Source organism: Lineus longissimus, chromosome 2 (assembly GCF_910592395.1).
Source record: "Lineus longissimus chromosome 2, tnLinLong1.2, whole genome shotgun sequence".
Classification (NCBI taxonomy): Eukaryota; Metazoa; Nemertea; class Pilidiophora; order Heteronemertea; family Lineidae; genus Lineus; species Lineus longissimus.
Window position 1 is genome coordinate 6,411,956 of NC_088309.1, and position 25,956 is coordinate 6,437,911.

Sequence of the window (25,956 nt, forward strand, 5' to 3'; positions counted from 1 at the left end):
CCATGTGAGAAAGAAAAAAAATCAAATTCTTCAAAGGACACTGTTTTCTTTGAGCATGCACGTACCGACAAAGGTAAGCGTATTACTAAGCTGATCCATCATATCATGATATTCTCAGGATGTGTCTTCTAGAAGCGAATGCCACAGGCCGCATTTCTTTTATCTGTTCTATTCCCCTAGAAGCCATGTTAACAACAGTTTGCTGATAAAGGAGATGCATATCAAAAGAAATTTATGACAATGAGAGGCTTTAACCTTGTTCTTCCCATCTACATGTATCTATGGTAACGCTCGCCTGGCACTAATTGTGGGCTCTTACCATATTGTCAGCGAGCGTTCTTAGATAATTTTCAGCAGCCAGTGTTAACATTTCGATAACGGGGCATGATCTTTCATATCGATGTTCTTACCACTAAGCGTTATTGAGATTGATGAGGGCAAGGGTAAACTTTTGTAAACATTGAGAGACAGTTGCATATCAGGTAAGATCGCCACAGTCACATATACGATGGGCAATATGTGACAGCAACCGAGTATAGTAGAAGACAAGGCTGCATTTTTCCATGTAGTACCGGTGATTGGAATCTTGAATTTATGTTTTCGTGTTATCATACGGCCGTTGTCTTGTCAAAATATATTACTTCACTCACCCATTAGCCAATTTTGAAATCAGCCCATCATTATCAAAAAAGGAAGTTGATTCAGAGAGTGCATTATCACGTGCAGTGCTTCGTAGTAAGCCAGTATATCTTTGAGACGCTTTGGTGTTGCATATTCTGAGGAGCAAATCTTAAGGATGATGTGTCATTCTCTATCAAGGTAGGTTCATCCTTCTCGTGACAGGTCACGCTATCCAGCGATAAAGATGTTGTTACGGGAAAGCTTAGGGAGAAAATACCATTAATAAGAATTTCCCGTGGTACCTGGTACACACATTGTATTGGCATAGTTTAAGGCCAGCCACCGCCAGCTAACTCCTCTGCCCTGGATGTGGACCATGAGGACGGATGAGAAAGGTCTTTAGGTATGTCTTGTTTTGAAAATAAAATAATGTGTGTGACACACCCACATGCATGTAACCTCTATATATAACGAGAAAATCATGCCATTGCTATACAAGTAACATTGATAATGCGAAGACAGCGTTAAGGCATTGCCTACGGAATGTACTCCATCCATGATGACCTGAAATAACACACACAAAATGGCACCATGCATGTTATTTTCAAGCCTACATGTACTTTATATGAAAAATCTCCAGCTGAGAGATATTTCGGTGTCAGCAGCTATCTCAGAGAGAATACCAAAATTATGAATTATGAATTACCCTCTCACGGAGAAATAAATAACAGTACTGACTAGCAATTTGTAGCAAATATGTTGTGAGAGAAAGCTTATGTGCTCGTTTAGGAAATTATCGTGTAAGTTGTTCTTGACGTACAGGCGTAAAGTTGTGGTATACGGTTTCTGAAGGGAGGGATTTATGAGAGGGATGTTCGTGCGGTGAATATGAGCTCTACTGTAGAACCATCCCACCAAGTAAAACGGGCCATAACCAGCCGTATTGTGCTGGTGTTTTAGGGGTTTTTTCAGCCAACACAAATATGCAACCCTTATAGGTTTTTTTAGTACGACAAACCCCAAGGTTTTTGAGATTGTCATTGTGAAAGAGCTCTAAAGGTTTTCCCTTTCCTTAAAAGCTCTGCGAGGAGCATATTTGTGTAAGGCGAAAAAACATTTTAAAGGATTTTAAAAGCTCAAGATCCTTCATTTCTAAGAGTGTAGTGCCCAGTGTTGTATATACGCCAAGAGTAGCAAAATTAGCAATTCCTAGAGGCTGTGCAGTAGAATGAGTTAACTGTGTCAACATCTCATGAGACGAAGCCGAATGGGAAAGACTCCTTATTTCCGCTAAGGAGAAGTAGAGATGCGTTCGTTTGTCGCATCAGTATTGCTCCTTGATGGATGGGGTGAAGTGGGCAAACATTGAGGGAAATCCCGACGAGTGAATGCTGAAACATATTGATCACTAATAGCTTGGGTCTGATGGTTAGTGGCACTCTATTCATTGCTAAATGTTACCGGATTTGTGGTGTTCGTTGCTTTATTTACAATTGCTGCTTTGGGATCCATATTCAAGTGGTGAAATTCGAAGAAATCCTGGAGATTATCGAATTGCTTGGTATTTTGTTGAGATATAATCAACTGTTGAAGAACTATGCCAGATCCGCAACTAAATGAAGCAGTACAGTGTACAGTACAGCTTGATTCATGGTTGATTAACGCATTTGCTGGAAAATAATCCCGCTTTAAATTCTGTCAAATAGAATTTAACTATCTTCTCAACCAAACCACATCTTCATCTTACCGTACACGAGAGGAAACGCCATCTAAGTCACATAAACTCACCTGAAAAGATAAAGAAAAAAGAAGTTAAGATTTTGTCAGAACAGTTACAAAACTTACACTGTAAGAGTTTCCAATAAAGTTGTGATTAAAAAATGTACCATTAGCCCTGCAGAAAATAATGCTCTTGGCGTATGCACTCGATAAACCTTCAAAGAAACTACAGAATGTTAGCTTTTAGGCCAGTTGCGGTAATGGCGAGCAGATAGCACTTCTGAGGCTGCCTTCGAGGCATAACTGCAGAGTTATCAGTGGCTGTTAGAAAGTTGCCCCTTTCTTTCGACAGCTGCTCTACATTCACGTAAGATTCCACTGCATTGCCACTACGAACGACCTGGGGCCTTTCCTGCCCCTAAAACGGTACTTCGTCAGTGCAAAACTCTAAACCTGTGGCTTTTCCTTCGGGCTCTTTGGTAGCTGAATGAGTAAATTGCAATGTCGCCTGGGGATATTCGCCCCGTGGGCACTTTATAGAACGTCAGTTTCATGAAGAACGAAACATATCAATTGAAGGATGAATCAGTCAACTCAACCACTCCAGCATCTACAGTTCAGGGGGTTTCGCATGCTCTGGCGCATTAATTGTTTTGAGATGATCGGTCTTTGATCGGAAAATTGACATTTCTTAATCCGTCAAAATGAAAATCTTGAAATTGGTTCCTGTATAGAATCTGTTCTAATCGCAAGAATAATGCGGCGCAAAGAGTTAGCGCTTAACAGTTCTTACAGTTAAACTGGGAAATTGCGTCGTGTCCTATTTTCAGTCAGTGAAAACGAACATCAATGATGGCGATTTATTTTTTTTATCTTTCTCACCACACAGGCCAAATGGCGGCTAAACCATTCCCTGACATCCATAAAACCATATGTTGTGGATATAAATGTGTCTTCTACCACTTCATTTTAAGGCATTATCGCATTTACGAGCCACAAATTCCATCAGCGGCTATAACACCTGAGAATGAGACCTACTGGGAAACATTCCAAGTTGATGGCTGTATTCGACGGTGAAAATTGCGCGTGGAACGAGGACAATTAAGTACTATTCTGCATATGGTTTTATCAAGGATGATCCGAAAAAAAAGGATAGACCTCAAAATTTACTCATTGTACGTCAGTTGTAATGGTTGTTGGTTATACTATATCGCAAGCGTTCTACCATGGGCTCGTTTCTCTGTTAAATGAGGGTTTAACTGAAGGAGATAAACGCTTAGTTCGTTACTTAAATTGTTTTGAACAACCATGCCCGATGTATTTAACGAAGCGACAGGGATTCTGACAGGAAACATAGCATATAGTTGGGTGGTCACCTTATTAAAGTAACGACACTTTGTCTTCGCGAACATTGCCAAAACTACTTGAGGCAGAAGACGACTAGCTCAACATTGACAAGTATGACGGTATAGGTCTTTGTCAATTCATAAACGTTGTCAACGAACAGCGCATTTTGTCCGCACGCTGCGTGAAACACTGAAATGTGGATATGACATTGGCAAGAGTGTGTTGGTGTCTTTGTAACTCGTTAAATAGTCAGAACACAACATTGGTCGTCACCATCTCTATTATTACTTCACTGAAGTACACAACGTTTGAAGAAAATCACTGCAACACTAATACGATGGAAACTTCCGCCTTATTTGAAGCTCTTTACCCATCAATTTCGCAAGTACCATCAAATCCGGTAGCTGTCTATTCAATATATAGAATATTAAAACGAATGACATACCCGTCTTTGATCATGACACATTGAAAGTGACAAGGGACCACTTAATGTCCAGAAGCGGAGAGCAGATCAGCTTCTGGAATCGATAGAATGCACATTGGCGGTAGGACGGGTCTTTAAGCATCCACATGATTAAATGCCTCGTATTCCGTGGGGGGCATATGACAGTTTCCATCTAAATAATGCAAGTCTGTACATTTCCGGAGACAGATCCAAGTTCTCGTTGTATGTCTCCAAAAACCTAAAGTTCGAGGAGCGCGCCGATTTACGCGAAAAAGAAAATGAATGTTTTCTCCTCGGGCAGATAGGGTATCAGGATCCTTATTGGCGAGGTTGATTTTTATTAGGATATGCCATCACATCTCTGTCACAAAAATGAAATCTCCTAGTGACAGTCAGCGACATGTATCGTCCGTAGTTTTGCTGGTATCAAGTGACCTCCACCGACATCGCATCCTTATCGACGCCTCGCGTGCTCAATTTGTAAGGCAAGCCTCTCGTGCCTCCATTTATTTCCTCCTCGTCACGCATTGTCACCCATTTTACAAGATCAATGCCATTGATGTAGTATTGATATCGCTAATAGGTCACCGTGTTTACCTTTCAATGATACGATGATCAGGTTGATCAATGGGGAATAGATATCATAGCTTTCTGATGCAGTCATGTGAATGGTTTTGGGTGTCTAAATGTTAGCAGGTTATATTAGTATTTAGTTGTTTTATATCGCATTAAAGATAAACAAATCCTCATTGTATACTGTACACCTGTTTGCCCTGTTTCCGCAGTGACACTCATTTCCTTCAGTAACACTGACAAAATCAATAGCATTGATGCAGAATTGATGTCTCCAATATGTCACCGTGTTTACTTCAATCGAGGTAAATCAGTGATAGGCCGATCATGTTTTGATCAATGGGTATCTAATAGATATCTGATGCAGTCATCAGATTACCGCTGCGGTAAAGGTGAATGGCGTAGGGTGTCTAACGATAATAGCATGCTGCTGCTCATATTACTCCCTTTTTTACCAGGCAGCAAAAAAATGGGTGTATGGCGTAATATGGCGTAAAAAGAGGGTGGTAAAATACGGACGGTGAAGTGCAGGTCAACTCCTGGTGGATTTCTGAATATACTGCCTCCGTCGATGGAATATTATAGCAGGGAACTAGGTATTATTAGTACGTCATTGTCTGACATGGTTGGAGGGCAGTGGGGTGACAGTCACCATGGTGAGCTGGTTACCTATGTAATCGGCCCTAAAGCACGTTTGCTGATAGTTAAAATTCGCTTTCATCGCTTTAACCAGTGATGATTCAACTTTGCTCGAATCACCAATGATTGGAGGATAATGTAAAAGCAGATCTCACAACCAATGCTTGTTGACCTCAGGTATGACTTGGATCTACATGCACCTGAACAGATAGATCTATCCATCACTTTCACCATGAGTACAATTTGTTGCATTATGTGCCAGCACGATGTAAGCTTTCGTGGAGGGGCGGCATTCTCCCTTGAATACATGTACTTACACAGCTTCATCTGCTCCCCGTTCCAGCTGTTTTAAATACAATGCCATTTTATGCTATCAGTATATACATGTTTTTGCAAACACCGTGCAAGAGAGTCGAAAACAAATTCTGAAGACACAGTGTAAGATTATATGTTCATTAAACAATAGTCTACATCCGAAGAATAATAAGATATTGCGAGCTAAAGTGCACCTTGCACGCCAGACAAGTGCTCTCCACGCAACATGTGTTAACTGATATAACAAAGAACTTCATCTTTCTAGTTCCTATTTTAGTTTCGCTACAGCATCCAGTTACGCTTATCCATCTGGATGACAGATCGCTTTGAATAAAGGTAAAGCAGTATAAATAAGATAACATTTCTTCTTCTCAATAGCCTATTAGTTGAGTTGTACTTAATTTCAAATCATCAAAGAGTAACGAACAAATTGCTATTCACGATACGCAAGATACACATATGACCAGAAACCTACTGCATGGTCGTTCTTATGTTTGACACGACTATCATGTCTTGAGGAACCGGTGTTCCAATGAGCCAATTATATTCACCCCTCGCCCTGGTAGGGTTTGAGGTCGATGGATCAACGTAGCAAGTTGACGTTTTGGTCCATTACACTATATATTTGGCGCTCATGGATGGATGGTACAACCTGTATTGATAAAACAGGTTAACTGGCGAAAGAAGGCATAAAGCAAGAAGGCACCTAACAAACCCATGTCTTCTTTGGCACAATTTCCTCGGCAGCTTAGACAATTATGCAGTTCGATAAAACTCTATCTCGCTGGAGAAAGTTAATACTGATTATCAGGAAACGCATGTGTGTTGCACAAATTTTTCTCCTCTTCATCAATAAACCATTTTCTGCCTGATGAGTAGCGTTTATCGTTAATGAAAGTGAATAAAGAATATTCAAGAAAAAAGACATAGGGTGAGCAATGACCGCCATCACGCAAGCACCCCATTGCTCAGCTCAATTGTGAATGCGATGCCACAATAAAAACGTCTCCTCTCTTCTCACCCCATTTACAAATCTGTCCTTGCCGCTGGAACCACAGCCAGTTTCTCCAATAAGATACCGAAATACATTCGTTACAGGGCAGAGAAAAATTTTAAGAAAGAAATGTTCCTTCCGACGGTCGATATTGCGACTGAGTTTGAAGTAGCCCTGAGTGGCATGAAGATGTAGAAATATACCAAGACATTAAAACTCTACAGAGAGAACACATGGCCGGCATAAAATAAAGTACATTGAGATGTACAAGAGTGACGACTGGCGACAATTAGACTTGCCGTCCCTTAAAGATGCCCACATAGAGCAACGTGCTTACCAACTTTAGTTTGGACTGAATGCTGGTAATTTTATAAGTGCTGCTCGGCTAGTGTGTTTGAAAAGATGTGGTTGAAAGCATAGGTGGACGCCAAAACGAATAGGCAGATAGTTTTATTTTAAACCATCGACTCTAAGGTCAATGATGAAAAAAACTAGCATCAAGCATCCACCAAGTGACAATTTATTGCTTATAAAGTTTCCAACCGAGCATGCCGATTTCAAGAGAAATCATGGGGCGGCGCTTTCACTCTTGGGAAAAGGGATGGCAGTCAAATACAGACGTGACAACCTATACGAGATAGTCTTTCACGAAAATCATTCGTTTACTTCGCTATGCTGCAAATAAACCACGCCGTCATTTGATTTCCAAAAGTCCAGGCTTTTTTTAGAAACGGCAGCGAATACGATATCCGACACCTCTTTTATTACTTCTCCAAACATGCGCAATTACGACACAAAAAAATGGGCAATATCGATCTGTCACTTCAGAAAACATATCATCTACTTCAAAATCAAATGTAAATGCGATTAGCTTTTGAATAATGTATAGGTCAGTTTCTAAACGAATGGTGAAAGCTAAATATCAGATTTCTGCATTCAGAGGGGTGCAGCAGCGACATGAAAGCCGGAATCGTGCAAATGGTGTCACATCAGCAAAAGGTAACTTTCCTTCTATTTCCAAAGCAGAAGAGTTCTGATGATATCACAGGGACACCCACTGCAAACTTATCAGATGTCAGCGGTTATCGTTTTCTATACTTTTAAAAGAAGATTCTCGCTTTTATTGCACTCGTGGTCTTACAAAAATACAACTTGTGGGCTTACAATTCAGACGATGATGAGTCGTCCAACCGCAGTAAACAGGCAGGTTTGGCAAGCCGTGCGTAAAGCTCTGACGCAGGACGAAATATGTATATTAATTCAATTTATCTAAAGGTTGCTTTGAAATTTCCTGATTCTGTATAAAACGACGTGCAAACGATGATTAACAACTGCCGCCTAAGCTAATTAGCGCAGGACCTAATGGCACCACAGACCTCCGTATGGATGGCGAAACCTGCCCGATATCAAGGGCAGAATTTTTCCACAAGGCGAATTAGGCGACTTCGAATGTGACAGTAAAATATGAGAGTTAAAATGAGGCATTACTACATCAAACGGTTGAGTAAGCCGCGTTTTCACATGAACGGGTTCTAGCATCGCCTCCATCAGATGACTGCAAGCAGTACTGTGCACATTTGCTTCCTGTCTCGTGTCATGAGCAATATGGCGGCTGAACTACATAATTGGAATGCGCAATATTGACAGTATCATTCAGGATCGAGAAGAACTGTTCATAAGAGCACTGCTTGAAGGATCCAGGTTAAATATTCCTCATAAGGTCACGTCAAGACAGAAAGCCAATAATCTGATAGCGGAGGAATGGTAGTCCTCGTCATAAATATAAAGCTATCGCAAGACGGTTGACAGTTGTAGTTTGTTAGTTTCCAATACGCATATGATTTGCCACAAACGAAACCCTATTTTTCTTCGTCAAATGAAAGGAGGTATGCACACTACTCAATAAGGTTCTACGTAGTAGAAGTTTCTGGTGATGGCTGGCGTCCTTTCCACTATCAAACGCAAGAATGCATATACATTGGAAGTATCGAAAGTCCGTCGCAGTATAGCATAGCCTTTTAAATTTGAGAGACTGCCTGCTCTATCTTCTCAACAGGAAATTCAAGGGATTGACACCAAACTTGTGGTATTTAGTTTTCTCACCAAATGCTGCGAGGGTGGAGCTAAACCCCACTTGAGGTCTTTAGTTGCGACTGCCAGAAACCCCACCTACTTTGCAACTACCAGAATCTTGTGCCTGTCTTCCTATTGCATTTCATGGATAATAGACAAGATGCTTCTTGATGAATTAATTATCGTTCCCATTAGAGGCGTGTAAGGGCATGATCATGAATGCAAGCACGGATTACGCTGAACTCACCTGAAGAAAGCTTTCGAAGCTCCTGGGAATAAATGATCATTACTCGAGTTAGCTTTGGATAATGGCAAAATAATAGCAATGGTGGTGAGACGTTTGTGCTGAGAAAGCTGGAAGTTGTGTGCTGTAACACCTCGCGTTGGTGTCAATTTGCGTTAACAAAACGTAAAATGAGCGCAAAATGTAACCACCTTCCTTAACATAACATGGAAGGGGAGGTGCAAGTCAGTGACTCCAGTATGCACTTAGTGACTATAGATGCACATGACGGCAATTCGTAGAGAAATTCGAAGCTCAACAAATTACGCTCAGCTTATTTTGACGACTGTGCTTGAGATGGGGATATCTCTTAAAGGATGACCACGCTAAATGTGCGCATTATTACTGCGTTCTTCTGCACCATGAAATCATCTCCTCGACTGTACTAACATCTTTCATTAACGATTAACCCAGAACATGGAAAATAGCAGTCTGTGAAAACTTTTTCGAAGTCACCCGCTCTACATTTCTCGGGTACGCGAGTGCTGCAGTATAAATCTTAACTCTCACGACGTAAAGTGAACGCCCCAGTGCGACCCCAATTAAGGCCACATCGCTTTCTACAATAACGATTCGACTGCACTTCGTGTTTATGTAACTACTTGGCAACGAGATTTCTGGGGTAAAAAGTTCATGCGAACTGCTGTTTATTGAGGAAACATTGCGTGCGACCCGAAAAGCAGCCAAAAAGAACGAGAGACTCATTTGATAAATCGGGGAGACAACATGAATGCTGTCCTACAAATGTATAAAAGCCAGTTCAGAAGGTCAACTGCATCATCTTTTCTGTTCATAGGAGTGCCTCGCTCTTTGGTGGCTTCAATGAGAGGTTAGGTGCCCGGGTTAAATGACTCACCGTTTCATGGTTAAGACGATACCAATGGCCATATTGTGATCGGAGGACCTTTGACGGCCGCTTAATTAGGAGAAAGACAACACGAATCAGCCAAACTGGGCTACGTTAAATTGTCACAATCGTTAGATAGGGCGAGTAGAGCAGCTGACTGTCTCGTTTCCTCCACATAGTGGATAGAGCACTATGTAATCAAAGATGTCACTTTTGAGCAACTTTAGATGGCTAATGAACTGACATGTTCACCTCCAGACGTACGGGTGTGGTTGTTGTGCAGATTTCGCAACTACATACCTCAGGAAATTTAACTGCAACCAAACGGATAACTCAACCTGAAGCTATAACAGGGTCCTTTGCTATCATGTACGAGGCTTTTCAATGAGAAAGAATTAAGTTGAGATGTTAAGGTTTAATATATTGACAAGTTCCGCTGTGGTTTCCGCCGCAATACTAGCAGATCAGTATAAATCATTTCATGTGCTTCGTATAACCGTAAAGTAATCTAAGGTATAACCGACTATATTCCGTTTCGATATCATGACCTGAAATCATTCGATTTTCTCCCTCAGCAGATGCTCTCACCTGTCATTAACTTCGATGAGAGAGTAGAAACCTTAAGGCTACGCAGGCTATAGACTCGTCTTGACTCATATTTAGCACTGCCTATTTAAGTTCAGTTGGGGTAAGACAAGGGGGTGTAAATAACAAGGGATCGAATTATGCATTTCTTTTAGATGAAATGTCTGGATCACCGATTAAAAGTTTCGATGTGGAAAATTATTTGGATTCTGATGTTATGAAGCAGAATTTGATGAGATACATGTATATACATGTACATGTACGTCCTTGCTCAATGAATGAATGTGTCGAGGGCATGACGTAATGACCATCGGACAACATGTCGTCGCATATCTTCAATCCTAACTGAACGTCTTGAAAGGCATGGATTGATCATCCCCACATAAGATTATCAAGTGCTGTGCGGCTTGATAATCGAGAAACTGTCTTAGATCAGAGCTGCTGATAAACTGCTGTACATGCTGCCCACAGTGCATGACATACACTATTGATGCTGCCGGCCATTACCTTGATTGAGTTGAACCAATACTTGAGAACAGATAGGTGATGACGAGGCTGATTACTGAACGTTTCACCTGTTCAGCTTCAATGGTTTGTCAGCCTCTCTGACATTTTGTTCACCTGGTCTCTGTAGTTTACATCGGGCAAATCGTAAATACATGTGTATTGACGATATGGTAGTTCACTGTGCTGAGCGTAAACCAAGCCGAACTAATGTACCCGTTTTAATGATATTATATAAATGGCAAGATAAAATTATATATGTTCTTGAGGTTTTATCACTGTTTTTTAATGTTACTTTGGCAAGCATCTTATTTTGATGGAATCGTTGTGATATATGGTTCATCAATGATAGAAATAAAAAGTCAGTGGTTTATCCCATTAATCTGATGTACATGTACACATACATTACTTAAACACACACATGACAACAATTATAGCCATATGAAATATTCATAGTTTCATGTACATGATATATATGAGAAGAAAAACCACGGTCTGAGTTTATGTATAGTAAATATTGAAACCTGTTGTATGATTACTCTAGCAAAAGCAGCCCCAGCCATGTAGTGCATTGTATATGGGCAATTTATGTAAGTATGATTTGCATTGTAATTATGGTTGATGACAAGCTTGCACTGTTTTCATGCTCAAATAACATTATCCTGTCCTAGATATGTTGATAAATGGCAACAGGAGTGGACACATCAACAACAATTCAGTTTGTCTGACTACATTTTTCCTTGTAAACAAGTGCAAAAATAATCACAAAATGCTGCTTTATATTCGCTGGACTGTATGTTTTACAATTTGGGTCAGAACTGGTACAGCACGGCAACCACTACAGGGTGACAGTGCTTAGTTAGAAATCAATAAAAAAAGAAATCATCAAACATTTGTTAAGTTTGTTTGTACGAAACTTGCGGTTGACTCTCAATCGGAAAAATATGATTCGGTGATAAAAGCAGAATATCGAAAAACGAGCTTGTGCTATAAAAGGGAATATCTGTTAGATTAGGATTACAGTTTTCTTGATGTTCTACTAATTTATATCCATTGGCGAGACAACAACATACATTTCAGCCCTCGATGACACGCCTCCGTGCCTATATATGACAATGCGATCGGATGAACAAAACAATTGAGGAAACCTTGAGATGGCGTTATCATCCATTCCAGGCATGCCAAAGTGATGCCATTCCCTTGACGTTCCTAAGCTCAGCTATCCTTGATAATCGCAAACTTCGTGATCAAACTAGCAAATTAAGAAAGATGATATGGTATTATCCTTCAGCAAAAAATATTACTTAAAAGTCGTTGCCTTTAGTCTTGTTCGCAGCCATATAAGTCATTGTTGCACAGAACGATAAGGGCCTTGACCTTCCTAGCATTTAGCATTCTGAACACGGACAGTTTTGAAGCCGATGATTTTTATTGTCATTAGACTGTTCTTATTAGTAGATGGACATATATCATATTGTTGCATCAGGGGAGATTAAGACATAATACAATGGTGCTGGGCACTCGAGGGCATATTAATCAATGCAGAGTCCTCCTCAATGATCCGATTTCGTATTTCAGCTCTGTCCACCATTGGTAAATGAATAACAGATATCAAAATACAAAATAAACTCATAAAGGAAGTTTAATACGTTTTCCCCCAAGCCTGCGGGGGAGTGCCATGTCATCATTGCACTCGATAGCAATTGAAATGAGACAATAAGGTTTATATTTGTTCTCTCAACAGCTGTGACGGAAGTGATAATATCGGTAATATGATCATGGCTTTTTTATTGGACAGCAACTTCCGTGCAATACACATATTCTGCCTGCACTGCACTTGATACTACTTTTTGATTTTTAAGATAATGAATTCAGGATATGGGTAAAACGATTAAGCGGCTTTATTCTGAAATTTCCATATGATTAAAAAAAATGTATTAATAAATTCATTATTTTGCATTACAACAACAAACTCGTGGCCTAGAAAATTATATTCAGTGATCACCTCCAGATGGTACAAGGTGATACAATACAACTCGATCCAGCCGTTGAACTGTAAGTAGAATAAATGACCCGTTTATAAATGCATTTTAAAGTACCTCAATGGCAACATATCATAAACGTATGGCTTCAGTTCTTGCCCGGTATGCGTGTGAAAAGCTGATAATGATGTATTATTGCAAGCCAATATTTCTGCAGTATAGGTTCGTTCATTTTAAGCTGTTAATATGGCCACCTATAGATAAGACCCTGTTGTTTCAAAATCTAGTTCGAAGAAGAAAGATGAATAGCTAATGACATTACCTGTTGTGGGTCAATTTTCCTTAGCTCCGAAGTTGATAAATAGCTGATAATGCGATTGTAAGCCAATATATCTTACGATAGGCTTTTTCATTTTCAGCCTCTCATTTGTCTTGTCTTGCCTTTTAGCCTTGATCCTGAACTTTTTTTCAGTTAAGTATTTACCTTGCCTGTGCTGGCCCGAAGTATGCTGAATACTAGCAATGCTGAACAAGCATACGCTGCGGCATCATCTACATTGTTAAATGAAATACAGCAAGAACTGCTGAGTCAGATATGCAGAGACCATCTAAACAGCTGATCTATCGAACTCGAACCAGCATAGGTGTTGTGCACCATAATGTACGGTGGAATCTGGTAACGGTGTCCATGAGCAAGGGCTGTTAATTTACATGTATTCCCCTGTTTTTTGGTAAGATAAAAACCCCCTCAAATGGCTTTGGTGTCTACAATCAACTGATTTAACGGTCTTTCACGTCAACCACGTGATTGAACTCGTTATGTAGAATGTTAGCACTAGGAACGTACACTGTACTGAAGTTTCAATTTCAGAACTTTCTGGCTATCGTTTTATGAGCTCTTAGAAAACGGTGTTGCAACCTGTTGATGACGTACATGACCAGCAGGAACCCCAGAGTGCAGACTCGACGGTAATTCAGCAAGCATCCGCCTTATCAACTATTGCACTATATGAGTTACGAGGTGATAAGTTAAGAGCATATTTCTAGTAAAAGATAACTTCATAATCTCGCGTGGTGTGCATCGTCAAACCACATTTTTGCAATTTAGTGCTTGTGTGTACATGTACATCATGTGCAGTCAATCACAACGTAGCAAAACGTTGGAACTGGACACTTCACATGTACAAGGTACATGTAGACGCTCTCATGTAAACGTACACTTAACATTTGTTCTGAATACACGCGTAACTTGATATGCATTCTGTGTACATTTTATTACTTAGAATTTAAACCAAGCCATTAACTGACAACAAACTTTTCAAATTATTAATTGAGATTATAAACGATGAACTTTATGCAGTTTCAGTTCCAACAGCATCCTAAGGTGTCAATTTACATTATCCAACCACATGAAATAGCCAGCATCAAAACAAGATTTGAATGAAAAGTAATTTCAGCAAATAGTCTTTTGGCATGAAACTTCTAGTTTTTAATCCGGGTATCTAGGAGAAAGGTTAATTGTAGGCTATTAGCTAAGTGGTGCAAGTACTCGTTCCATTCAAGTGAACATCAAATATCATAAGAACACGGCTTCTCGTTCAGGATGCCTTTCCTCAGAAGCATTGATATCGAGTGCTTTCCCAATAAATACGACCATCCTGCGAACTTGTTTATTCACAAACGCCTCTTCTGTGTATTATTTTTCATCAGCTTCTGAAGACATAGGAAGACGCTCCTTACTCCCACCAGTTAAAGCTATGCTCAATTCCCAGAGCTTATTCTGCGTCTAAAGATAATGTTAGAACAACTTCTTCTATACTAAGAATCAAGATACGGAGAAGCCCACGTCTTTCTGAAGAACTTATTTTTTTAAGTCCCAAAGGCACGGGGTTGACATTATGGTGTCTTGAGGAATTCTTCCTACCAGATGATCATTGTATGAACGACCGCCCACAACAAGTTGGGACTTCCGCATCAAAATAATGATACCGACTTGGTGTACGGTTCTTTTCGGCTTCTTCCTGCTTACCAATATGAACTGTTCCTCTCACGATTCAATCTCTGGAATGATTGCCACTGAGCCAGATTTGTCAGTAGATAGATATCTGATATTAGACAACTTTTTTATTTCTTACCTTTTCCGACTAACAGGTTACGGAAAGGGTGTATCCGCAATTAACAAACTCACATGTACATGTATATCAAAACAACAACAAAGTTTATTTATTCGAGGGTGTATTTCTATACTTTTAGCTGTTGCCTTTTAGAGAAGCACGCCTGTAAATCACAAAAAGAGCAAATTAATTCCGGTAGAAATTCATCATTCATCAGACATTTTAAACATTTGCATCAAAGTCTTTGAGCAAATTTTACAACTGATTTAAGAAGGCGATTCATCTGATCAAAGTATAAATCCTTTTAATGTTGGAAAAGCCATTTCTTGTTCGGTATCCATCATTCCATAAATATTGTTGTGGGTATAAGTCTTTATGACTGCTGACATTTTGTAAATACACGTAGACCTTTAAAAGAAATCATAAATCAAAGTTCGACGTAAAGCAGGTCATTAATGAGCTACATTACGATGAATAGGATTACTTTACTTTCATCTTTTAAGAAGGGAAATCTATCGGCAATTTAATATAATCTTGACTCAAGAACCGTAAATCCTGAATTAGCCAAGTGCTCTTGTGGACCATATGTCATGTTCAACATTCATTTGATGTTGTCAAACGTATTGTTAAGGTCATATCATGTACATGTATTACCATCCTGGCACCAGTTGTTTTCAATATACCCCGCCTCTCAATATTTCAAACAGAAGTAAAAAAGCCTGATCGCAGGATGATGAATTGCCAAATCATGATAACTTGGTCTCATTTTTTGTCTACCAATGGCATTGGTGCTTTGGGATTCAAGCGGTAGAAATACGGTCGTTTGTGTTTTGGGACAGTCAGTATGTATACCATTGACGTCCTGTGACTACTACTACTAAGTACACGCAGACTGATCTGCTGCTCGTGTTCACTTCATAAACCTCGTTCTGTTTTGTGTGTACACAGGGTTATTCAGCTGATAAGCATCTATTTGTCTGCCCAGCGTCTGGACCCATCGTATCAGCTTGATTAAGATCAAACCGATCGCTCATTCAGCGCTGACATGCTTAAGGTCTGTCATGACGCCAAATCCTACGTTGCAAATCTGCTTCATCGGCTTTCGTCAAAACATTCTGAATAGAATCATCAGGAATGCTTGGACAGTGTCTTCCAGGAATATTACGTGGAATCTGTCTGCGAGTCATCTTGTTAACAGTCTATATCATTGAAATCCTCGCAATCATCTGTAAATCATCTGCATTAACCTGATGCTCATCGTTGGCATGTTGGCAGAGTTGGTATTTTGGTATGTATGTCGTGAGTTGTTGCAGTCGTTTGGTTAAGTTTGCAGCTATAATATGTGGCTTAGAATGTCTTACATATATAAATTTCATCACTCGGGACAGCTATAGAGGAATAAATTAATCATAAAACAAAGTTTCTGACAATAGAATCCACTCTGACGACTTGTTAAAGGTTACAGAGATTTATTTTACGGTAACCTATACTAATCTTCTATTTCACTCTGTCAGCAAGAGGCTAAGAGATCAGATGTAAGAGCCGCTAAAAGCCATTCTGGAAGGAAATGAGATACTTATGGTAAGTTAAGCTGACAGTACCCTCGATCTGAATACCAAAAGCGTTTCATTGCGAACTTCGCACGATCCTATCGAAACCCATGAATACGTAACTACGTAACTTTTAATGCAAAAGCATTAGAAGTCGTTTTTACACGGTGCGGGTTCAAGCCGGATCGAGACTAGTTCAGGTACCAGCCGGTTTATTTTCCCTCGTGTAAAAGCGAACCTACCGTCCTGAACCCTCCTGGTCCGAGGCGGGTTCCGATCGCCGGTCTCGGGTCGGTGCAGGCCGGTGTAGGCCGGTGGAGGAGGGTTTATTTATGCGTGTAAAAGCGAACCGGCTCCGAGCCGGTTTGCACACGGTACTCGCGTGACGTCATTCGCGGGAATAGCTGCCGTGTTCCTGGCATGAAATTTTCCGCGGAAAGAAACTGCTGTGAAATCTTCAATTTATCGAGAGCAAGAGCTTTCTTTCCATACAAATGCTGTGTACCAAAGCAAAAACTCTGCATCTCACCGGCGCCATCGTAAACCATTTTGTATTATTTGTTTTTGTGATATTTTCGTACCTCCACCGCCAGCAGATTGATCAGCGCCACTAATTGACGATGTTAGTGACGAACCGGCCTGGAGCCGGATCGAGGCCAGATCGTCGAACCGTCCCCGTGTAAAAGCGAAATGAACCGTCCTGAACCGAACACGCCTCGTGACGGTTCAGGAGGGTTGTCTTGAACCAGCACCGTGTAAAAAGGCCTAGAGTCACAGCAGAAAAGTTGCAATACTCGAAAAGACATAAAGTGGCCTTAGTGGCTCCTTAGATATGGCTGAGTGCGTTTATTGATATCGTGCCATTCGGTGCCATACCGTCAACTTACTTGTCTTAGGCTGGGGTTTACATTAAGTTCGAGTTCTAACGTGTTACTTATGTCATTTCCAAAGAACCAGGCTACATACGATTCACGGCGATGTAACTTCTCTCCCTCACTTCATTCCTGTCTTATTTTCACTTCTAAGTCAATTATTGAACGTGCTCGTGTGACAGGTGAAATATTACACGTGAAGAGTGACAAGTGACAACATGACTCGTACATTGTATGTTAATCCAGCCCAAAAAGCAATAGAGTAGGGGTTGAACAGTGACAAGTGACAACGTGAATCATATGTTAATTCAGCCCAGAAGAGAATTGCCTAATGGAGTAGGGGCTAAACAGTGACAAGTGACAAGTGACAACGTGAATCGTATGTAAACCCAGCCTAAAAGAGTAATAGAGTGGGGGCTCTCTTTGTCTTTTAGACTTTCCATTATCTAAGAATACCAGAAAGACACTTCACTTACTGGAGAAGCATTCATTGGCTTGACTACGAATGTGGGCGAAACAGCACTCGTTCAACCAACAAGTTACCTACTGTAGCCCTAGAAACGTGCCTACTGTGTGCTATACAGACATAACTTAGGGTCTGGTGGTTGTTACCAAGGTAAATTGTGCCCATGTTATCTCCGACAAAAAGTTTGCCGATTATGTATATAAGTCTGGCATAAACCAGCACGTATAGGCATTTGTAAAATGTACTAGGTGAACAAGCTAAGTATTACTAAGAAAAATATAGAGATGGTTAGTGATTGCGAATAAGCAAGTTTAGTAGCATGGCATGTTTGCAAAAGATTTGAAATACGATGTCCATAATTAAGGCTTCATTAGGTTAAAAATAAACTTTAAAATCTGATGTAAGAGGTCAAAGACCAAAGCTAGGACTTGCATGAAATCATAGGACAGATCAATGACCTCCCAGAACATGTTCTTCAGAGGGTAGAGATATTCCATTGGTGTATAATGGTGTTCAATAAAAATATATTTCTTAGTATCTGGCTGTTGGATTTGTTCTAATACATTGTTCCAATCTTCCTTATCCAGCTTACTTCCGTCGACGGTGGTGGCTAAAGAAGGGAATGGTCTCAATATCATTGGTGTATCGAACCTCTGAGGAAGCTGCTACAACGGTAAGTTGGTTACGCGGCTGGACATCCTATTACATAGTACACTAGAAATCTACAGGGAGGGTGTTTAGCCTTCCACTGAGCGGAAGGCGAGTCACGCGCTGTCTGGAGAGATTCCCTGGACACCATCACAGGAATACCAAGTAGGGAAAAACGTAAAGGTGCACTCATGTAATAAGTGATGAAAGACAGGATCGTATAAGGGACTTTACACTATGTTTACGCAGGCCTAATAAACATGGCATTCCTAGCAGTGTCAAAATCTGTTAGCTTCTTTACTTGAAGGTGTCGGAGACTAGATATCTGAGCCCCTCCCCTCCCTCACCCACTTTAATTTGTTGTTGCCAAAACATGTGCATTCTCCCTTTGCTTGATTCCAGCTAACGATGTCGGTGATACGCCTCGGGGAAACAATGAAGGATTAGATGTCGAGTAATACAACCCAACACCAACTAACCTCGTTCAGCTGCAAACGCAATGGCAATGTGTTTCTTTCATGATGAAACCTGGATGCGATTGGCCTACTGCCTTTATATACCTTAGGTACCGTCATTCAAAATACAAGTTAGTGGTGGTACCCGTGAAAATGAGTGCAATCCGGTGCTTGATACGCTTCTGTTTATATTCTTTGTCTGTTAACCGGGTCTGACTTAGCCTCGCCATGAAGGTTGTAAAAAAACATTTTCCTTCAATTGCTGAGTTAACATTCGCGAACTGATCTGCACATTTTCACGTGGTAAGAAACATTCGAATTGTGAACTTTAACCACTGAAGCTTCAAGAAGACACTCTACCGGTGAAAACTATTTGCGTATAACTGCGTTGTCAAGATGGAAAAATGCACCCAAAATGGTGGATCGTACGTTATCCGCGCGATACATGCTGACTGAATCGAAAATATGCTTGAACTCTCGTTTCAAGGTATATGTCAATTTTAGCGAAATGACAGTGTCCTCATCAGTCATACAGTATGGCTGTAGGAAATACTTGACCATATGTTTTTTTGTATAAACAGCCGTGTTGATATTAAAGGTGCGAATCCTGGTTAAATGTATAGCTTGCCCCTGTACATGTTACAATACAAAAAAAGAGGAGAAATTATCATATCGTTTCCATCAAAAGATATTTTCATCTTGTTAAATGATACTCCATTTAGATCCCACAACAGCTGCTGAAACATTCCATTAATTGTCTACATACATTTACCTGAGGCAATGCAATCTAAATCATGTTACAGCCTTAGGTCATTGTATGTACGTAGGTACACGTAATACGGCATGTAATACATTTCATGCTGTAACACACCCATCGGTTGTACAATGCAATTTGCAGTGTCTACAGGTATATAGGAATTAACAACTCAGATACAACATGTAACTTTATCTTCGCACATAATTGATTCTTAAAAAGAACGGAATGCATAACATTGGATGCACGTTAAAACCCTGTGTATCTACATCGCATTAGGAAAGGATGAAATAAGCATAACAGAAAGATCACTTTTCATTTCCAGGCTCCGCTTAACACATTAAGCATCATTGGATAGCACCGGTTATATCCTGTAATACGAGTTACCATTACCATCTTGCAATGCAGGATTATCTTATTCAGTAAGTTTTGAACCTTTACTAATGACGATTAGATGAGGAGGTTAAATTACGGTTTCGATGCTGATTGGATCACCGTAATGTGAAATGAACATGTCGTGTTCGCACGACCTGTGATGGGAAGGTCTGGGGTTCGAGACTCTTCCAGTGGAACTTGTCACGTTGTGCTTTCGACTGATCCGAAATTGCCAAGTTGAGTGTGAGCGCTTCTTGGTTTCTACGGAAAGATTTCTGGGTTAGGCTGGGGAATAAATTTAAAGCACTTTAAGAGAGTACAGACGTACATACAGTACATATAAAGCGCCCTCACACTGACAGATGTTTAACTTACATTTTAATTCTTTTGTTGTTTTCCCGACATTGTCGCAGTTTGTTATTCACTAAACCAAAACAGTTATTCGCCGCAGTGGTCATTAGATACTCTGCTTTTCAGCATAAGGCATTTTCCCAATTTATCAAAAAAATGGCAACTTAAGAAACCCAAGATCAAAATGTTTTCCTAAAGAAAATCAGGTCCTAAAAAAACATGGACGTGTTTCCTATCATTCGCCATTGTTAACACGTCAGCGAAACCACTTCTTCTGTAGCACTGTATTTCCTTAAAAAACATATTTGTCCAGACCTGTTTTCGTACATGACACCTATTATATTTCTGATACTCAAGTGAGTCGACAGAGCCTTGTATTCGCAGTCGTTCAAGAGTATTTGTTATATCGATTTGCTTTGACACTGGGAGTCAAGAAAAAAGACAACCCGCACCAATAGCCCTCCGATGCTTTATTGCTAAGTGGCTGGCTTTTATGTCCCACCTAGTACCGTCTACATTTTGCTTAGATATGGAATTATCTACATTTCGAAAAAAATCAATGCACGTGGAGCGCATACATGATGTTCCCCACGATAACCCTTAACGAGTCCGGGTAGTTGGCTGTTCAGCACTACAACCCTGACATGCTCGTTGGAACTGGACCTCCATTTCTCTTCATCGGATATGAGTCCTAACAGAGACCAATCTCCAAACAAAAGCATAGTATCTCTAAGTAACCCAGCAAAAAAACCTTTCGGGTTACCTTTCTCTTCGAATTTTTTAAGGTACATTGTTCTTCTCTGTGCGCATTAACGTGCACTATCTTGATGAAAAGCAGCTCAACCGGTACGGATATTTTGAACATTTTGTTTCACTTGAACTCGCAAGGTGACGAGTTGCAGAGAACGGCATAGCCATACGTTTCCTAGGTAAAGTGAGTTCCTGCTGGTATAAAAAGGTGCCAGATCAGCACGGGGTCTCCACTGAACATCATTTGTATACACAATGTACACAGAAGCCTGGAATTCTGTACGCCAACAGCCGCCGCGCCGTGATATGTACCCAGAATTTCTTTGATTTCCATACTTTAGCCAATCTAAAAAACACTACTCTTTCTGTAAACTCTTATTTGAACTTGGCGACTTGATATCTCAGATGCTGTAAAGCGGTTTAATTCTTCAAGGCATTGAGATTTCTTATGTTTTGTTCTTTAATTTGGTGGCAAGGTGCTCGGTCTGTTAGAAAAGAAGGTATGCTAGTGTATGGTTTGTTAGGTTATTGGCGCCATAACAACCAGTGTAAGTTTTTTTACGTTCCCCACATCTCATGTGTTCCACACAATAGCCAGCTGGGGAGACCGTGACTTTGCAATAGGGAAGCACCTACAAAACATGCTCCTCTTGTTTTCTGGCGTATCCCTCATCGTTCAGGTGAAACAGAAAAGTACATTTTTCTGTGTAACTCTCTAATACAACGGTCAATAGGGAGAGTGAACTGGTGAAATAATAAGCTTCACTCCCCCAATAAACCCCGAATTCAAAACCGGCTCCATAATATCCCTTTATTAAGTAGAAAATTAAGCTTTATCTGTGTCAATTATCAATTATTAATGTCAATAATAATCAAAAGCTTTGTTTTTTGGCACAAATTGTAACAAATTTATCATGTTTATAGTGTGAAAATGCGTTCATCCTGGTCTGCTTTCAAAGAAACGTACGTACATGTAGTTACTGCTGTTTCAAAGCGAGTGCACTGCATATTCCTAGCTAGATGCCGTATCAAAAATATATACCAGAAATTGTATATCATCAACAATGTTATTCATTACTTTGCAAGATGAGGATATATCTATCTCATCTTATTGTGGCGATTTTGACGCAATGGTGTCTCCGGGTCATCTTCATGAATTTTCATTATTGACACGTAAAACAACCGGCAAAGGCTGCTGGTGGACTTTGAGATGGGATATTGCTAGGAGTTTGCGTTCCTATGTGACGAGACTTCATATTCTTTGTGTGCGTTACTCCATTGCGTTTGTGCACGGAGGTAGGCTATAGTACGTTTTTGGTTGCACGTAATAATGTACTCGACCTTTTATAACACACGTATTGACACAAGGCACCAGATGTGCACACAGTGATATACTACCTGCGATATACTCCATCATTTTTGTACACGTTTTGTCAGACTGCTTTTTTCACTATGGAGATGTTACATGTATGTGATAACATTCATTGGTGTACATGTAAACCCTTGGATAAATGTCACAGCCAGACCCATAGCCCGCCATTATTACATCAATGAACTATGGCATATATAAATGTGACCAATTTTCTATGTTTTATATTGCGTTATTAATGACAGTCTACATCGTGGTGTAATATTATTGTACAATATTTATCCATACATACTGACATGATATCACTTTTAACGTTTGCTTTAGTGTGATGTTTCGAAAAAATTAAGTGCATTTGGCAGAAATGGATCTTTATGCGAGACAAAGCAATTGGTCGTGTTTTTTTACATGAGTATTGGCAGTAGGCCGAGGATGTATGTACGATGTACATGAATCACACGTACTTCAGTGACCTTTCATTATGCAGAATTGATAGTATCAATCTCGCAACAGGTTACATTGCATCTATTCTGAATTTATTGATGCAGGATAATGTGTTAATGATGTTATCACCCATGTCGACCGGTGCCCTCTCCGTCAAAACCTAAGCCTTTAGACTCCGATAAGTTTTTTGCGTTTATCATTTGCGACATCTTGTATTCCATTTCTAGCCTCTTCTAACGTATCTCCAAGATGAAAAGCAAGCGTACACGTAAAGAACCTTTCAAGAGGCGCCATTGATCACACTGATCAGTAGAGCAAACTTGTGAAGATCTTTCGTTCGCTTACGCAAAATGCTTGACGACGGACCGGAAGGTTTAAATCGTAACGCGTCATCGGCTATACATGCACTCAGTTATAAAGATCAAGAAGCCTTTTCAAGAACGCCTCTATTACCTTTGATGATTCACCTCCCCTTTATTTACAACACCTCAAACGCTCTTTCAGCATGTTCAGCGCAGCAAATGTAAAGAAATCTTCAAGCACCCCCATCACATGATGGTGTTCAAAACGGTAAGCGCAGCACGTTGACGAGTATGGTGATTTTTTAATGGATCTTTGTGAGTGTACCCAGTTAATGATGCGAATTCTATCGTTTTTACATTCGCATTCACATTCCGAATTTTAAAAAAACAACACCAATCTGCTATCGGTATTCTTGAAATTCAATATTGTCCATGCGTACGAAGAGGGTATGGCTTCTCAACAATAACACAGATTTAGTTGCTTATCTTCAGAACCATCTACATGAGCATGTACGTACCCCAACGCACCTTTACAAGTAAATGTAGGTCCGTGGTAACTAACACTTTTTCTCCTAGCAATATGCGAGGTTCTGGTGATAAACCATGAAAAAGAACGTGTCCGCCTGGTGTTGATTGTCCTTTTTTATCATCAAGCAACAACATGCCCGCGTCCGCCATGGAATTGGTTATTTCAGAAACAGAGCGCGTTTTATCGGTTTCCTTGGTAACGTTACCGTGGGTAAGGCAACTGAGAGGAGAGTCTTAATTGGCCAGTTGAGACTGAATCGATCCCCAGTAAGGGGCGCTTTCGTCAGTGAGTTAAGACAAGAGTTTGAACCCGGGGTTGGAAATCTTCAAAAGGTGAAATGGCACAGCATGTTACACTACATCGCAAATAGCTCTTGGAAATGACAATTTTGACGAGCCAATATGACAATAAGACATTTTAAACTGAAGACACGGGACAAACAACTTAGCTGTAAAGTTCAGTTGAAAAGTAGTTCTTACCTTGCACGCATTGTCTGGTCCAAATACCTGCGCCATACACAATTCCGTCTCGACTACCATGACTGCTATTCCAAACATGCCGAAGACAAGTGCATAGTCGGATATCCTCCGTCGTTTTTCGAATAAAGTTTTTCTTTTGCCCAACCGGTACCCCACATTAGGCTTATGCCTAAGCTTTGGTTTGTCCTCCATATATTTAGGGAATTCTGTGCTATTACCTACTAATGCCGTGCCTGCATCCTCAGAAGTATAGCTCATTTTAGGCGTCGATGCTGGGCCGACGTTCTGAGTAATTGGCACGGGCTTTTGTAACTGTTTGAAATGCCGAATCGCTCCATTAACCCGCATGAAATCCGCCCCAATGTCACTGATATTCCCTTCCTTAGTCTCCAGGTCTCTATTCCTCTCTCGGGCAACCGCCCTCTGTTTCTGAGAGTTCGGCTCGTCCGGTTTGAGCGAAGCATCAGTCTGTTGTGCCACGGCTTGCTCGGGTATATTCCCCTTCTCGTATTTAGATTGCGACATCTGCTTTAACGGAGGCAGCTGTGCCTTATCGCTTGATGTAGCTTTCCCACTCATGCCAACGCTGTAGTTTTGCAATTCTATTTCAGGGCAGCTATATGCTGAATTTATCCTACCTCCCGGATCAGTAAGGCTTGTATCCATCCCCGGGTCAGAATTGGTGTTAAAAAGTTGCGGTGTTCCCCGCGCGATGTCATCTGCAACTTGTGAATAATTCGGATTGGTATGATTGAAATCTGATAGACTCTCAGGTAAAAGCTCCTCGGTCGAATCAATACGTGTGCTCTCATTGGCTGGCGCGACGAATACAACAGACATTTTTCATTAAGCGGAATGACACCATCGACCAATCAGAGGTGTCCTTACATATCGTTCGGCTCGCACTATGGGGCTAGTGTGTCATTGTATTCGGTCGTTTGTTTATGTAATGTATCTAGATAACTCAATTTTAACGCAGTTTCTGTCTATTATTTATGTTGTATCATAGCTATTAGTATATGTAATGTAATTAGAGTCAGTTCATGATATAATTGTTGCTACTGGTCCAGCTTAACCCCTGTTCAGAATGGTAGAGTCGACTGCTGTTCGAGTTACCAATAATGTCACTAAGGTGAGACCAATTATCGATACGATAGAGATTCTCCACAATTGATGGGGATAAATATGAACACGTTGGATAATACTTGCATTAACTATAATTGTTCGCTCTGTAATCGCTGGGGCGACTCTGGTATCACGTTATGAAATATCCAAGGAATACATTTGTTTCATAACGAGGAATACTGTGTTGGGATCGTCGCTAAGCACGAAAACAATGAAGCTGTAGCATGGAAGCAAATTGTTCCTTTGTCGTAAGATAATAGTTGGTGGCCTTAACTCTCGGTGAAGATCGTATTGTTAATTAGGCATTGTTTATAAGGAGTTGATTCCGGTTTAACTGCGTAGTCCCTGGTAAGTTGTTCACACATCTGAAAGTACAGAAAATTAAGAAGATCACGAAAATTAAGCAAGTTTTCGATTTTCGAGGAGAAAATGAATATGTTAACAGTTAC

The 25,956-nt window shown here is 40.4% G+C and overlaps 1 protein-coding gene across 4 annotated transcripts in view; it reads right to left on the reverse strand.

Moving 5' to 3' along the window:
- Nucleotides 1-25,956, reverse strand: part of LOC135503598 (small conductance calcium-activated potassium channel protein 1-like) — a 120,453-nt gene that overhangs the window by 71,702 nt on the left and 22,795 nt on the right. For all 4 annotated transcript variants that reach the window (XM_064797213.1, XM_064797216.1, XM_064797215.1 and 1 more), the window contains one exon: nucleotides 24,383-25,872. In XM_064797213.1, the coding sequence (XP_064653283.1) occupies nucleotides 24,383-25,222 (840 nt within the window). In that variant the 5' untranslated portion in view covers nucleotides 25,223-25,872. The remainder of the gene's footprint in view (nucleotides 1-24,382; nucleotides 25,873-25,956) is intronic.